The sequence below is a fragment of the Balearica regulorum genome, chromosome 27 (genome assembly GCF_011004875.1).
Source record: "Balearica regulorum gibbericeps isolate bBalReg1 chromosome 27, bBalReg1.pri, whole genome shotgun sequence".
NCBI lineage: Eukaryota > Metazoa > Chordata > Aves > Gruiformes > Gruidae > Balearica > Balearica regulorum.
In genome coordinates this window covers 66,946-80,736 of record NC_046210.1, presented here as the reverse complement: position 1 = coordinate 80,736, position 13,791 = coordinate 66,946, and the positions used below count along the sequence as shown (strand labels likewise).

The window sequence follows — 13,791 nt, the reverse complement described above, 5'->3', positions numbered from 1 at the left end:
TGGCTGGGCAGTGCCATAATTCAAAAGGAGTTGCATGGTTAATCTTGGAAATTGATCTTTCTTCTCAGTTGCCTTTTGTTAAGCAACTGGTTTGTGTCTGGTTTGGAAGCTCTCCTTGGATTAAGCAGTGTGAGCTTTGGAGAAAATGTAAGGAGGAGAAAGCCTGCCTGGGGGTACTCGGTCTGATGAGTGGTGGGGCCGGAGCCACCAAATTCCTCTTTCTCTTTTTAAAAAATGAAATATTCTTATCCTGGTCTTCTACTGCAGCTGATCTGGCATGGTAAGTGGCATAAAACAAGGACAAGATGATTGCAGGAACTTGATGTGACCTGTCCAAGGAAATAATACCTCGGCATGCTGAAATCCAGGTTGTGCGTGGAAGGCAGTCTGTGTCCGCGCACCCATCTGTCTGTTGGTCTGTCTCTCGGTGGAAGGCAGCTGCTCCTGCCTCTTGCTCAGGGGAATTGATGGAAATAATCCTCCAGCTTGGGAAAAGCCAAGGCAAGACCCTGTGGGGAGATGGGCTGGAAGCACTGCCACCCCCCCTTTTCCTAGTTTGAGACTTTGCTAACCAAACATCTCACCTAAACGTACAATTTTTTTTCCCCACTGACCAAAAGGAGAGGTGTTTCCAAAGCCTTTCTTGTAACCCAGGTGAGATTGAGGCACTCGAGTTACCTAACCTAGCCGAGGAGCGCAGCTCCGGTGACGCACGCAGCCCGGCCTGCATCCACCATGGCGTCCCAGTGCTCTCGCCTGCGTCAAGCGTGCTCGAGAAATGACGGCATTATGCGTGCCTGCCTCGCCATTGGTCTTCCTCATTAATGGCCTGCTCATTAACACCCCGATCCCCCTCCTGCCTGTGTAGGCAGCAGTGGTGCCTCCTTGGGGGTGATCTTGAAATCCTCCCAGTAGTGACAAGCAGAGCAAAACCCTCTGGGAGCAGATGTTGGTGGGAGGCAGCTCCCTGCTCTGCAGAGGATAATGCTGCCCTGGATGCAGCTTGACTGGCAGATGCCTTTTGGTCGTAGCGGGTGAAGATGCCAAGCCGGGTGGTCTCTCTCTCCCGTCCGAGGTGCGCACACGAGAGGAGATCTCAAACCATGCAGCTCAACTGCTCCCCAGTGTTTGATGCCCCCCGTTCCCCTCCCTGCTCCTCCCTCCTCTCGCCAGACTTTCCATCGGGATTTCTTTTCCGCCTAGTGTGCAGTCATCCTCTGTCCCAACCCTTCTGCCTCTAATGGTTTTTGATTGTATTTTAAATACTGTATTTTTTTTTGACTTGTGCTTTCCATGACTAGTTTTCTAGTTTTCACGGTTCCAGGTTTTTTTTTTTTACTAACTTTGACTGCGTCTCTCTATCTTCTCCCTTTCTGCACCCCTTTCCCTGCCCACCCCAGATCTCGCAGTGTTCAAGGAGCGGCTGAGAGTGTTAACAGTAGGAGGTATGCAATTAATGAGCCTTTAACCCTCTGGAGTGCAGGACTCTCTTTGAATAGGTTATTCTGGGCATGAACCAAGCCGGTAAAGCGGTCCCCTCTCGTCTCGCACCGCTCTTGAGTTTTGTGATGTGTTTATTTTTAATTTGTTCCACTAAAAGTCTTGGTGTAGGCGCTTGGTTAATGATGCTTCACCTGTAGAGATCCCCAATTTAGAACCTTGCTGGCCTTTTCCATACTGTGTGTTTGCATGCCTAGCTTGCTAGAGTACACGTTTTGTTGTGAACATTAATTTTACGAGGCCTCAATCTCCCCGATTGGTTCGAGTCTCCTAAAAATCCAAGCTGTCTTCTCCTGACACTGCCCTGGTTTTGTCCCAGTGAAAATTCGGCAGCTCATCACTAGCCTTCCCTCCCATCTGATGGTATTGCTGCCTATAAATACTCAGCACTGTCAAAAAAGCTGGCAGGCTGCAGCAAAGCAGAAGCAGAGATGCTTCGAGCCCTGAAAAGTCCTTGTAAAATCTGATACCCCCCCCAAAGCATGCCTGAGTCTTCAAACTGGCATGGCAAAGCAAGCCGAAGCCCTGTGCCGTGGGGCTGGGAGCCACAGCAAATTACCGAGAAACCTCCAGCCAGCAGCTTAACTGGGTTGCTCTGTACTAACGCTGCCTCTCTCCAGGACTCCTGTTTGGATAGGAACCGCAGAGGAGTCTCGGAGACACGGGGCCAAACCGGCCAGCTGCGGTTCAGTGCTCCCCAGGGTCTGTCTTAATTCCTTCCCCGGGGACCGGCAGCATCCAGGAGGGTGATGTGGGGGATGGATGGCAGAGGCAACCAGGAAAGCCTCTGCTCCGGGCTTGCTGTGGGTGCTCCCAGCCTCTGGCAAGCGCCGTCCTTGAAGCCACACAGGGACGAGCCGTGGGCCAGCCCCGTCTCCCGCTCATCCTCCATTCCTGGACAGAGGGCAAGGAATAGACTTTTAAAATTAACTTCAAGGAGGGCCAGCTCTGGAGGGGCAAATTTTTGCCTCCCTTTGCCTGGAGGCAGGTGGGGTGCTGCCCCACAGCATTTAGGGGGTGGCATCCCCTGTACCCTCCCTAGAAGAGACCCCAGCTGAGGCATTGGGCTGGTTTGGAGGGAGCTGTGAGGAGCGGTGGTAACTCTGCCTCCTCCTTGGCTCCTGTCCTGGGTTAGAGAACACCTTGGAGCCCGGCTCTGTTGGGAGTTTGGGAGGGACGAACAGGAGCCCGAGGGAAGTGTTAGTGCTCTGGGCTGGCAGTGGGCAGCTCTGCTCGTCCACGCCCCCTTCCAGCCAGGCTCCTGCTTCAAAAGGGTCTTCGGACTCCCCAGTCCCCTTCCCAGCTCTGCTTCTGCCTTGCTGCATCGGTTCAGCGAGTTCATTGTCCCTCCTCCTCTGTGCCTCAGTTTCCCCAAAGACAACCACGAGCTTCAGCGGGCGCTGAGGCACCTCTGATGGCTCTGGGGTACCATGGAGCTGCCGATGCTGTAACAGCAGCAGGCAGCGGGGCGTTCGCCTGCAGCTCTAAAATCCGACGTTCGGCTCCGAGCCCTGCTTGGCACCTTCTCCAGGCGCAGCCCGGCTCCCTGCAGCCCCGCGTGCCATAAGTAGGAGCTGCCTGCAAACCAGGAGGTGCCAGCACCAAAAAGGAGGGGGTTTGCTGAGCAGAGTTAGGCTAAACCCCTAATTAAAAGGCTGTTAATTGCGGCTAGGGGGCTATCTGGGCAGCAAAACCCCCGAAGGGCCAGCTGGCTGCCCCGCTCCCGGGCTGAGCTATTCAGGAGAGTCCGTCGCAGAGCCCTGATGCCCTTTTCTCTTTCTTGCTTCTCTTTTTCTCTGTCTTTGGGGTTTGTCTGTTTTAACCATTTCCTTCTCCGCATTGACTCTTCCTTTTAATTCCCACCATGTGGTGACACCTCTGTTGTGCTCGGTGACTCCTCAATTCCTCTGTTTCTTTTCTCTCCTCTCTGTTATAATTTGTGGTGTATTTTTTGCATTCTTGGGGCTACAAACTTCCTGACTCTCACCCTGGATTTTAATTACCAATTTACATGCGTATATATATATTGCTTTGTGTTTCATTTCCTGCGTTACCTTTCGTAATAACCTTGTTGTTTGGTGCTTAATGTCTTTTTGTTTAATTACGGCTTGGTTTTTATCCATATAAACCTCCTTCATGCTTATTTTTGGTTTTATGCTGCTTTTTTTTTGTCCCTTCCCCACCTCTCCCAAATGCACCTGGTCCCTGCGTGACGGTGTCCCCCCGTCCCCTTTCTTCCCTCCTCTCTCTTGCTTTCGCTTGTCCCACCCACGAAAAATCCTGCAGGCTTTTACGGGCTGGATGAATCTGACCTCGACAAGGTCTTCCACTTGCCCACAACCACTTTCATCGGTGGAAATGAATCGGCTCTTCCGCTCCGGGAAATCATCCGTCGGCTGGAGGTGAGGAGGGCAGGGCGGGCTGCGTGAGACCTGTTTGCAGCCTGGGGCAGGGGCAGAGCAGTTGCTTTTTGGAGGTCCTGAGCCCTGCTGCTGCCCGCAGCCTGGGCCAACCTGCAGTTTTTAAGCTTTTTCAGGTTGGGAGCTAGTCCTCAGTGCTTGCCCCGCTCGTAGCAGCTGCCCCACGTTACTTGGTCATCTCTGATCACCTCCAGCTTCATGCTGTATTGGGGCAACATATTTGGTCTACCCAAGGTGGAGCAAACCCCAGGCAGCTAAGTATTGCATTTTTTGAAACCTCCCCAGCTACATTTTCCAGTTTAAATCAGCAAATGGTGCTGGGAGAGTACAGGAGCAGGCTGGAGGCAGGCGATACCCCTCTCTGTGCACTGGCTGCAGTGCTGCTGCCCTGCATGGTTGCCCCTTGGAGGGTCTTGGTGCAGGAGCAGCTCCAACCTGGGGCTGGGGCTTCCAGCTCTTGCAGCCAGTTCCCCTTCACTGCCAAATTTTATACCCTGCTCCACCCGAGCTGAGGGCACAGACAGGTCCCAGGCAAGCTGCAGGCTTGCTCAGATGGTCTCTGCAGAGACGAGTTGACCTTGGGAGAAGCAAAGCTGTGTCAACATCTTGGATAAGCTGCAAGAACGGGCTACGTATTTGTTGGTGGAGCTTGTTTTGCTGCTTCTCTCCCTGCCATATGAAGTGGGGTTGTGGACCTGGTCACAGCTGATGCCACCGAGAGGGAAAATCTTGTCACCAAGGTGGATGTAAAGGACTCAGGGGTCTGATCTTGGGCCCCTTGGGGAAAGGGAATTAAACATTTTGATGCTGGGTCATGTGCAAGGTCCGAGCTGCCCTGCAGCATCCCAGGACATCCCCTGTGGTGTCCCCTTTCCTGGGAAAAAAGCTCAAACCAGGCTCCCGAAACAGGGCTGGCATGGTGCTGGCTGCTGTGTGCTGCTCACGGGTCCCCCCAGGCTGCCGTCGCAGGCAGCGCTTGCCGGTGTTCAGTCAGCGTGATGCAGCTGTCAGGCAGGAGGGTTTGCGTCTCTGCTGGCGCAGGAGGGCTCTTTGTCTTGCTGAAAGGTTAGAGGGGAACAAAAGACTCCCGGGCCCCATGGTCCAATACGATGCCGCACGTGCCTGTCTTTGCGGGGGGGTGAGGAGTTGTGAAAGCCCTGACTGTTGTCTCACGGCCCTTCTCCCGTCGGGGCAGATGGCGTACTGCCAGCATATCGGCGTGGAGTTCATGTTTATCAATGACCTGGAGCAGTGCCAGTGGATCCGGCAGAAGTTTGAGACCCCGGGCATCATGCAGTTCACCAATGAAGAGAAACGCACGCTGCTGGCCAGGCTGGTCCGCTCTACCAGGTATCCCAGGAGGGGTCTTCACCTTCTCCTTATCTTCCCTTGCTGCACAGGGTGGTTTGCTCCCAGCCGGAGCAATGCGGTCACCACCTGAGTCACACCTTGACGTCATCTGTCGTGGTTGGCTTAATCAGCAGGGTGATGCCAGTGATCTGCTGGTCTGGCAGGCTCAGGTGCTGGCAGCCCAAAACTGTGGATGATCCTGAAAGAAAGGGTCTAAAAATAGGATTTAAGTGCAGCACAACGTTGGGGTAGGGGAGCAGCCAGCCAAGTTCTGCAGGAGGAGACCGTGGTGACCGGGAAGGCTGTCGGGCTGTTGTGTGATGCCTGTTTAAGCATCACTTGGTGCTGTGGCTCCCTTGGTGTGGTCCCCATCCTTTCTCTGGTTTCTCTCCTCAGCTGTAGCCCTGACACTGATTCCTCTCTCCGTTTGCCCTCCAGGTTTGAGGAGTTCCTCCATCGGAAATGGTCTTCAGAGAAGCGTTTTGGTTTGGAGGGCTGCGAAGTGCTGATCCCAGCCTTAAAGACCATTATTGATAAGTCGAGTGAGAAGGGAGTGGATTATGTTATCATGGGGATGCCCCACAGGTAACCCTGCCTCTCTCCACGGCGGTGCTTGGGGCACGGAGGAGGGGGATGCTGCCGGGGTTCGGTACTGGAGGGCATGCTGGCTTCTGCCATCATCTAACTGGTCTTGGCTGGTGGTGAAACTTAGCTGGAGACCTCAGGCCTTGTCTGCTCTCTGCTTATCACGGTGTTTTCAGCTTCAGCTTAAAATTCATCTGGAGAGGGGTTGTGGCTCGACCGGCAGAGCTGGAATCCCAGAGCATGGTTTGGCCTGCCCACTCTGGGGCAGCCGTTGGGATGTGGCGGCAGCCAGTCCATCCCCATGCTGAGGGCTCTGCAGTCTGCTTCTCAGGAACTCCCTCCCTGGTTGACCCTACAGCCGTCATGGGAGGTGTGGGGTTGTTGCATTGCCTGAGTGACAGGGGGACGGCGGGTCACTGTTGGCACTCGATGCCAGTCTGGCACCGTTGGTTGCCAACAACGGTCTTGCTTTTGCAGAGGACGCCTGAACGTTCTTGCCAACGTGATCAGGAAAGAGCTGGAGCAGATCTTCTGCCAGTTCGACTCCAAGCTGGAGGCTGCTGATGAGGTGAGTCTCCTCTGCCCATAGCAGGTTACAGTCACCTGTCCCTGTGCAGTCCTTGAAGGCTGTGGCCGTGCAGTGTGAGCTGGATTGTGCCACCGCTTGTGGTCTCACTTGGTGGCGTCAGCGTTGTAAGGATTTCCGTGTCGCAGACGTGCTCGTGTGACTGAAGCCTTCGTGTCGGTGCTGCTGCTGGTCTGTCCTTGCCTGTCCCGGGGGGTGATGTGTGCTCTGGCTGGTGCCTCCAGCGCAGTCTGAGTGGTCAGCAGCTCTCCATGGGTGTAAAGCAGCCTTGGGGTGAACAGTGAGGTGAGAGGAAGGCAGACAGGAGTTGAGGTTGGCTTTGTACCCTTGCAGCAGCCCCTGGTCCCCATATGGGGCCCTAAAGAAGCTCCAAAAGCCCCGAAGCTCGAATCACTTGTGCAGCAGGCTCTGTTGCTGTGATGCACTCGTGCTCCAAAGCTTCCAGCATCATAAACTGGGATGATTTGGCTTTTGGAAAGCTGGGCTGGCTTTATCCTGCCACGCCCTTCAGGTGGGGTTTTGAGGTGAGGAAGCAGCAGCCTGGGGCGTCGATGTGCCCCACCTGGGAGCTGCATTGTATTGCAAGCAGTGCCAGGGACAGCTGTACTGCCGCAGTGCGGGCAGAACTTGGGTGAGCATTGGCTGTTTTCCTGTGTCTTCCCAAACCCACCACACTTGCTTCTTCCTGTGCACCTATGGTCTTACCTAGATGGGCTTGATGCATGTCTGAGGTTTGGTGGTGGTTTGGCACCTGGAACAGGCTACTTTTGCATTGCTGGGTGCCAGGTCAGCTCCTAAAGTGAGTTCCTGCTGCTTTCTGCCAGTGCCTCCAGAAAATGCCCCCTTTTTCCAGCCCTTGGGGTCAGCACCAAGGGGTCAGCTGCCTCAGGTCTCCTTCATGCCCCAAAAGCCGCTCATGTTCTTGGGGTCACTCTCCTTTTCCCTCTGTCAGGGCTCTGGTGATGTGAAGTACCACCTGGGAATGTACCACCGGCGCATTAACCGCGTCACCGACAGGAACATCACCCTTTCCTTGGTGGCAAATCCTTCTCACTTGGAGGCAGCTGATCCCGTTGTTCAAGGGAAGACTAAAGCAGAGCAGTTTTACTGTGGGGACACGGAAGGGAAGAAGGTGAGTGGTGGTGAGACGCCTGCAGTGAAATGGCTAGGACTGGACTAGGTTTGGTGGGAAAGCGAAGAAACCCAGCTGGTTTTTGTTTGCCAAGCCCCTTCCCCTGCCATCGCCCTGACTTTGCTCCCCCATCCTTCCCCACTGACGCTGAGGATAACTTTGGTAGGAGCTTGCCCACCTCAGGCTCCCATTGCTGCTTCCTCCATCCCTGAATGACCGGCTCAGCCGGACTGCGGGGAGCAGCAGATGCCCAAACCCCCAGTTGGAAAGCAGGGAAATGAGGGGAATTCCCGAAAGCTAACCTGAACATCACAGCTTGGAGGGCTTGGCGGTAGGAGCCTCGAGCTGAAGGGTCTTAACGTGACCAGGGATAACCATTCCTGGGGCTGGGAAAGCTGGAGCTGGCAGCAGGAGGCAGCTCTCTGCACCCAGGTGGGAGAGCAGGTGGGGAACGGGCTGCGGTGGGGGTCTCTTGGCGGTCTGATTCATCACAGACCTGTCTGCAACACCAAGAAGCAGAAGGCTGAGATCAAAAGTGTTTCCCTTCCTCCTACACCCCAGGGGCTGGATATAAATAGACAAACTCTGTCCTCGTCTGACAGGCAGCATCCTCAGCCAGCCCCTGGGTACGACAGCAAAATAATGTCACCGAAGCCGGAGTGAGCTCCTGGCCTGGCTCCTGCCCAAAGGTCTTCTGGGGTGAAAGCATGGGGGAAAGGGGCATTTTTCTCATCTTCCCCCAGTTAGAAAAAGGCTTTGCTTTGAGATGTGTGTGTTTGGGAAAGGGACTTGCCTCCCAGCTGCTGTGTGCTGGGTGTCATCCTGCTGCCCAGTCAAGGCGCCCCAAGCATGCCGCCCTCGCTCAGGGGAGAACTGGTGGCTGTAGCCTTCTCCGTGGCAACTGCGCCAATCATGGCCGGCTCCGCTCAGATCCCCTGAGAAAGCATCGGATACATTGATGAGGTGCTCTGTGTCCTTTCTGGGACGCCAGAGGCTCATGGGGATGAGACTTGGGCCCTTCCCTGCCCGCCGTCCCTGCAGAGCCCCTGCTGACCACGGTGGCTTTGTCTCCCAGGTAATGTCCATCCTCCTGCACGGAGACGCCGCTTTCGCTGGGCAGGGCATCGTGTACGAGACGTTCCATTTGAGTGACCTGCCCTCTTACACCACCCACGGCACTGTCCACGTCGTGGTGAACAACCAGGTGAGGAGCAACTTGCTGTGTCCGTGGTGGTCCCTTGCAGACCAGCCTCTGCAGGCTCAGGTCTGGGCGGTAGCTGGCAGCAGGCAGTAGCTGTTTCCCAGCCAGTGTTCCTGGCACGAGCCATAATCCAGCCCATGCCCCACAGTGCAGTGGGACGACGGCCTGGGCACAGGGACAGGGACAGGCTGTGGCGCATGGGGTGCAGGAGACAGGCAGGTTGTGCTATGGCTGAGCAGCGCAGCTGTGGGGGAACCCCCAGCTCAGCTGCAGCAGCCGAGCTGTCCTTGAAGTGTCCTTACCACTGTGCTGGTCCTGTTCTCTCTCGCCCACTACAGATCGGCTTCACAACAGACCCCCGGATGGCCCGTTCCTCCCCGTACCCAACCGATGTTGCCCGCGTAGTGAATGCACCTATTTTCCATGTCAACGCGGACGACCCAGAGGCCGTCGTGTATGTGTGCAACGTGGCAGCAGAGTGGCGAAGCACCTTCCATAAGGACGTGGTGGTGGATTTGGTAAGAAACGTGGCACGAGGCTTTATCCTAAAGCTGTAGCTCTGCCGTGGGTGCTCGCCGATACCTCTCAGGCTGTATTTTCTGAAAGCTGAGTGTTTTTCTTGAGGGCTTGTCTGGCCCTTTTGACATGAGGGAAGGGAGGAGGTGGCATAAAGCAAGGCAATGAGGCTGTGATAGCACTTGGAGGGGCAACACTGTCACTATATGGAGCCTGCCCTCACCTCCCGCGTTGGGGAGGACGTGCTTGGGTCCCACCTGGCTCCTTCAGACCCTTCCTAGCACAGAGACCCAGGTACCTCTGACCGCTTGCAGAGCCATGCGTTGCAAGCAGCTGCTTTCAAAGGCTCTTTGCCTTCCTGGCAGGTTTGTTACAGGCGCAATGGTCACAATGAGATGGATGAACCCATGTTCACGCAGCCCCTGATGTACAAGCAGATCCGGAAACAGAAGCCAGTGCTGCAGAAATACGCAGAACTGCTGATTTCCCAGGGGGTGGTAAATCAGCCGGAGTATGAGGTACTGTTCCTTGGGACCTGGGAGGAAAACTGCGGGCAGCATCTCTGGGGAAAAACTACTTGTTTGTTTCAGACCTGGGTGTGAACAATGTGACAGGACCATTTCTGCTTGTGCTTGTCACCTAAAGGTGGCAGAGCTGTGCTAGGGTTGGGTGAGCATTGCAGACCTGGCAGCGACGGGGTTAGGAGCCAAGGCTCGTCCTTGGACTGTGCCAGCTCTGAACAGCACAGGAACATCTAGTTCAAGGATTGCCCCATGATCAGCGCAGCACAGGCCATACGGTGCTGGGCCACTGCGGCACGGCTGGGACCCACAGGAGAGCTGGGCTCTGCAGTACTCGGGCTTACTGTGGCCTGGGGGTATCTGGGGCAGGTCCTCTGCTCCAGCTCTGCCGCCCTGGCAGCAAGCGCAGCTCTGCAGGCCCTCCCTTGCCCTGGTACCACTGTGCAGCATCTTTAGGGTTGAACGCGTGTTGTCGGTTCAGACGACAGCAGAGCTGCCCCTTGGGGGACAGGGGCCTCCAGCAGCAGGTCTGCTCTCTAAGGCTGAGCTGCACAGCTCTGGGGCTCCCCTGCTCTGGGGACTAGCTGTGCCCTCCAGCACCCTTGCAAGTTTGCACCAAGGCCCCCAGGCTCAGCACCCTTGTTTGGAGACCCCTCGCTAATGCTTTTCCACCTCCTGGTTCTGCCTTTCAGGAGGAGATTGCCAAGTACGATAAGATCTGCGAGGAGGCCCATGCAAGATCCAAGGACGAAAAGATCTTGCACATCAAGCACTGGCTTGACTCACCCTGGCCTGGTAAGTCACTAGCAACGCTTTGGGGGTCCCTAGCAAAAAGCCTGGCTTCTATAGAGCTGTGGCAGCTGTTTTCTAGTAAATCACCCTGGTGGGGAGGTGGGGTGGTGTTCTCTGCTCCTGGCATCCTGACCCTTGCTTGAGGGTGTCCATGACCTGAGCTCATGGCAGGGAGCTGGGCGTGACTCCCACAACATGGTGGACTGCTCCTCCTCCTGCAGGTTTCTTCACTCTGGATGGCCAGCCCCGGAGCATGACCTGCCCTTCCACCGGTCTGAATGAAGAGGACTTGACGCACATTGGTCAAGTGGCCAGCTCGGTGCCAGTGGAGGATTTTACTATCCACGGAGGTAGGAGCCTGCGGAAGCTATGCCAGACTGGGCGTTTGTTCCAGAGATGATAGGGGATAGGGCTGGAACATAGCCTGGAAGGAAAGGACCTGTTACAGTGCTTCGATATGTGTGGCCAACAGGTCGAGGGAAGGGATTCTCCCCCTCTACTCCCTTCTCCTGAGTCCCCACCTGGAGCACTGCATCCAGCTCCGGGGTCCCCAGCGCAAGAAGGACATGGACCTGTTAGAGCAGGTCCAGCAGAGGATCCCAGGGCTGGAACAGCTCTCCTGTGCAGAAACGCTGAGAGAGTTGGGGGTGTTCAGCCTGGAGAGGAGAAGGCTCCAGGGAGACCTTACTGCGGCCTTTCAGTATGTAAAGGGGGCTCACAAGAAAGGTGCGGAGAGACTTTTTACCAGGGTCTGTAGTGACAGGAGAAGGGGTGAGGGTTTTAAACAGAAAGAGGGCAGGTTTACATTGGACATGAGGAATAAAGGTTTTACGCTGAGGGTGGTGACACAGTGGCACGTGTTGCCCAGAGAAGTTGTGGATTGGAAGTGTTCAAAGTCAGGTTGGAGGGGGCTTTGAGCAACCTGATCTAGTGGAAGATGTCCCTGCCCATGGCAGGGGGTTGGAACTAGATGGGCTTTAAGGTCCCTTCCAACCCAAACCATTCTGTGAGTCTATGAGAATTAGTTCATGAGGGAGCTGTGGTTAAGGGAAGTGAACCGAGGAGTAGTTCTTCTTTGGAGCTGATCCTTCCCTGCAGTCCTGATTCCTCATCCCTGGTTCATCCCTCTGGCAGAGGTGGATCTGTTCCTCTGTCCCCAGGTGTTTGCATCTGTCAGTCCGTGAGCAGGTCGTGGGACAAACATGGTGTTGCTGGAGCTCCCTCCTATGCTGGCTGTAAACCAGCTTCTGTCCCGGCAGGTTTAAGCCGTATTCTGAAAACCCGTGGGGAGATGGTGAAGAACCGAACGGTGGACTGGGCCCTGGCAGAGTACATGGCATTCGGCTCCCTGCTCAAAGAGGGCATCCACATCCGCCTGAGCGGCCAGGATGTTGAGAGGGGGACGTTCAGGTAAAGCCAGCCATAAAGGCGATTCCAGCCTTTCCAGAAGGGATCCGAAGGGTGACGATGGAATAACACTTCCCCTTATTCCAGCCATCGCCACCATGTCCTGCACGATCAGAACGTGGACAAGAGGACCTGTATCCCCATGAACCACCTCTGGCCCAACCAGGCTCCTTACACCGTCTGCAACAGCTCTCTGTCGGAGTACGGCGTCCTTGGTGAGTGAGGAGGTCAGCATTTGCTGCCCGGGGGTGAGGCCACTCTGGGAGGATAACACCCTTGCTTCTTTGCCATCCCTCAGGATTCGAGCTGGGCTTTGCCATGGCCAGCCCCAACGCCCTGGTGCTTTGGGAAGCCCAGTTCGGGGACTTCCACAACACCGCTCAGTGCATAATCGACCAGTTCATCTGTCCTGGGCAGGCCAAGTGGGTCAGGCAGAACGGCATCGTCCTGCTGCTTCCCCATGGCATGGAGGGCATGGTAAGGATTCCCCCAGCTCGTGGGCACCCCAGGGTGCCCATTGCCTGGCCTGCACCAGAAGCAGAGCCGAGGGCAGTGGCAGCAGGTAGCACTGCGTGCAGCGTGGCAGTGCCCAGCGTCGACTTCTCACACCAGCCTTATCCCCTGCTCACTCTCCCCCCTGCTTGGTCCCTGCAGGGTCCCGAGCACTCCTCCGCCCGCCCGGAGCGATTCTTGCAGATGTGCAACGACGATCCTGACGTCTTCCCCGTGAGTGGCGGCTGTGCCGAGCTCAGCCCGGCCCTCCCGTGTCCTGGATCCCACCGCTGCCTTGAAATGGGGAAGGGGGGGGGCAATACCACCCGGGTGGACTCAGTGCAATGCTGCGCTTGGGGTGGGTGTTGTGGAGCCGGTAACAGGAGGTGTGGGATGGTCTGGGCTCATGCTGCAGCCAGGAGAGTTTGGGGAAAGGGGCTGAAGCCAGTGCCCAGGCTGCACCTCCATTGTTCCTGGGGCTGCTGCACAGCATGAGGCAGAGGTGGTCCCAAAAGCAGCGTGGGAGGGGGTTGCTGGCCACGCCAAGGTGTGAGGGGCACAGACGTGCAGCCTCTCCTGGGTCTCTGTGTGCTCTGGAGGGGGAGAGGAGGGAGGGAGGGCTGGGTGCCGCTCTTCTCCCCACTGCCGGAGCTGCGAGGCCAAGAGGCACCTTGTGTTTCTTGAAATTCCCTCAACTGCGCTTGCTGAGGCAGAAACTGGACGATTTCGACGTGCGCCAGCTCTACGACTGCAACTGGATCGTCGTGAACTGCTCCACTCCGGCCAACTTCTTCCATGTCCTCCGGCGCCAGATCCTCCTGCCCTTCCGCAAACCGGTCAGTGCTGGCAGCGCTGTACCCAGCTCGATGCTGAGGCAGGGCAGCCCCGTGTTCCTGCCGAGCCTGGGAACGGGACTTGGGGCGGGCTTGTTCCTGCACCTTGGCACCAAACACAGGTGGTTTGCCTCTGCCCGGGCCAAGGACCTCTTGGTGCTCGGGGTTGGCTCAGTATGTGACATGCTGCCAGCCGGCTCGTGCAGGCTGGGGTGGCTGCAACCCTTCCTGCGCTCCGCAGCGAGGTCAGAGACGCTGGGGCTGGCAGGCATCGGTAGATAACCCAGTCCAGCCGCTTGCCTTCAGCTCCACTCGTGGGGCAGGCAGGTCCCTGGCAGCACCTCGGATCTTCCCCAGGGGAAACCCAGACTGGGAAAGCCGGTGCTGTCAGAAACCGGTGGTGCCCAATCTGGCAGAGCACAGCCGCTGGGTGAGGAGCAAATCTCTTCAAGCTGC

General features: G+C 56.4%; 1 protein-coding gene across 5 annotated transcripts in view; it reads left to right on the top strand.

Annotated features, from left to right (window-relative positions):
- The window catches only part of OGDH (oxoglutarate dehydrogenase), a 34,306-nt gene that overhangs the window by 18,983 nt on the left and 1,532 nt on the right, over nt 1-13,791 (top strand). For 3 of the 5 annotated variants that reach the window (XM_075736642.1, XM_075736643.1, XM_075736644.1), the window contains exons 5-19: nt 3,787-3,902; nt 5,116-5,270; nt 5,709-5,855; nt 6,333-6,423; nt 7,394-7,573; nt 8,649-8,777; nt 9,113-9,292; nt 9,656-9,808; nt 10,504-10,606; nt 10,825-10,953; nt 11,863-12,013; nt 12,098-12,225; nt 12,309-12,487; nt 12,665-12,736; nt 13,216-13,338. In XM_075736642.1, the coding sequence (XP_075592757.1) occupies nt 3,787-3,902; nt 5,116-5,270; nt 5,709-5,855; nt 6,333-6,423; nt 7,394-7,573; nt 8,649-8,777; nt 9,113-9,292; nt 9,656-9,808; nt 10,504-10,606; nt 10,825-10,953; nt 11,863-12,013; nt 12,098-12,225; nt 12,309-12,487; nt 12,665-12,736; nt 13,216-13,338 (2,036 nt within the window). Of the gene's footprint in view, nt 1-1,400; nt 1,446-3,786; nt 3,903-5,115; nt 5,271-5,708; nt 5,856-6,332; nt 6,424-7,393; nt 7,574-8,648; nt 8,778-9,112; nt 9,293-9,655; nt 9,809-10,503; nt 10,607-10,824; nt 10,954-11,862; nt 12,014-12,097; nt 12,226-12,308; nt 12,488-12,664; nt 12,737-13,215; nt 13,339-13,791 lie in introns of all 5 variants that reach the window. The other 2 variants (XM_075736639.1, XM_075736641.1) reach the window with 1 other exon arrangement.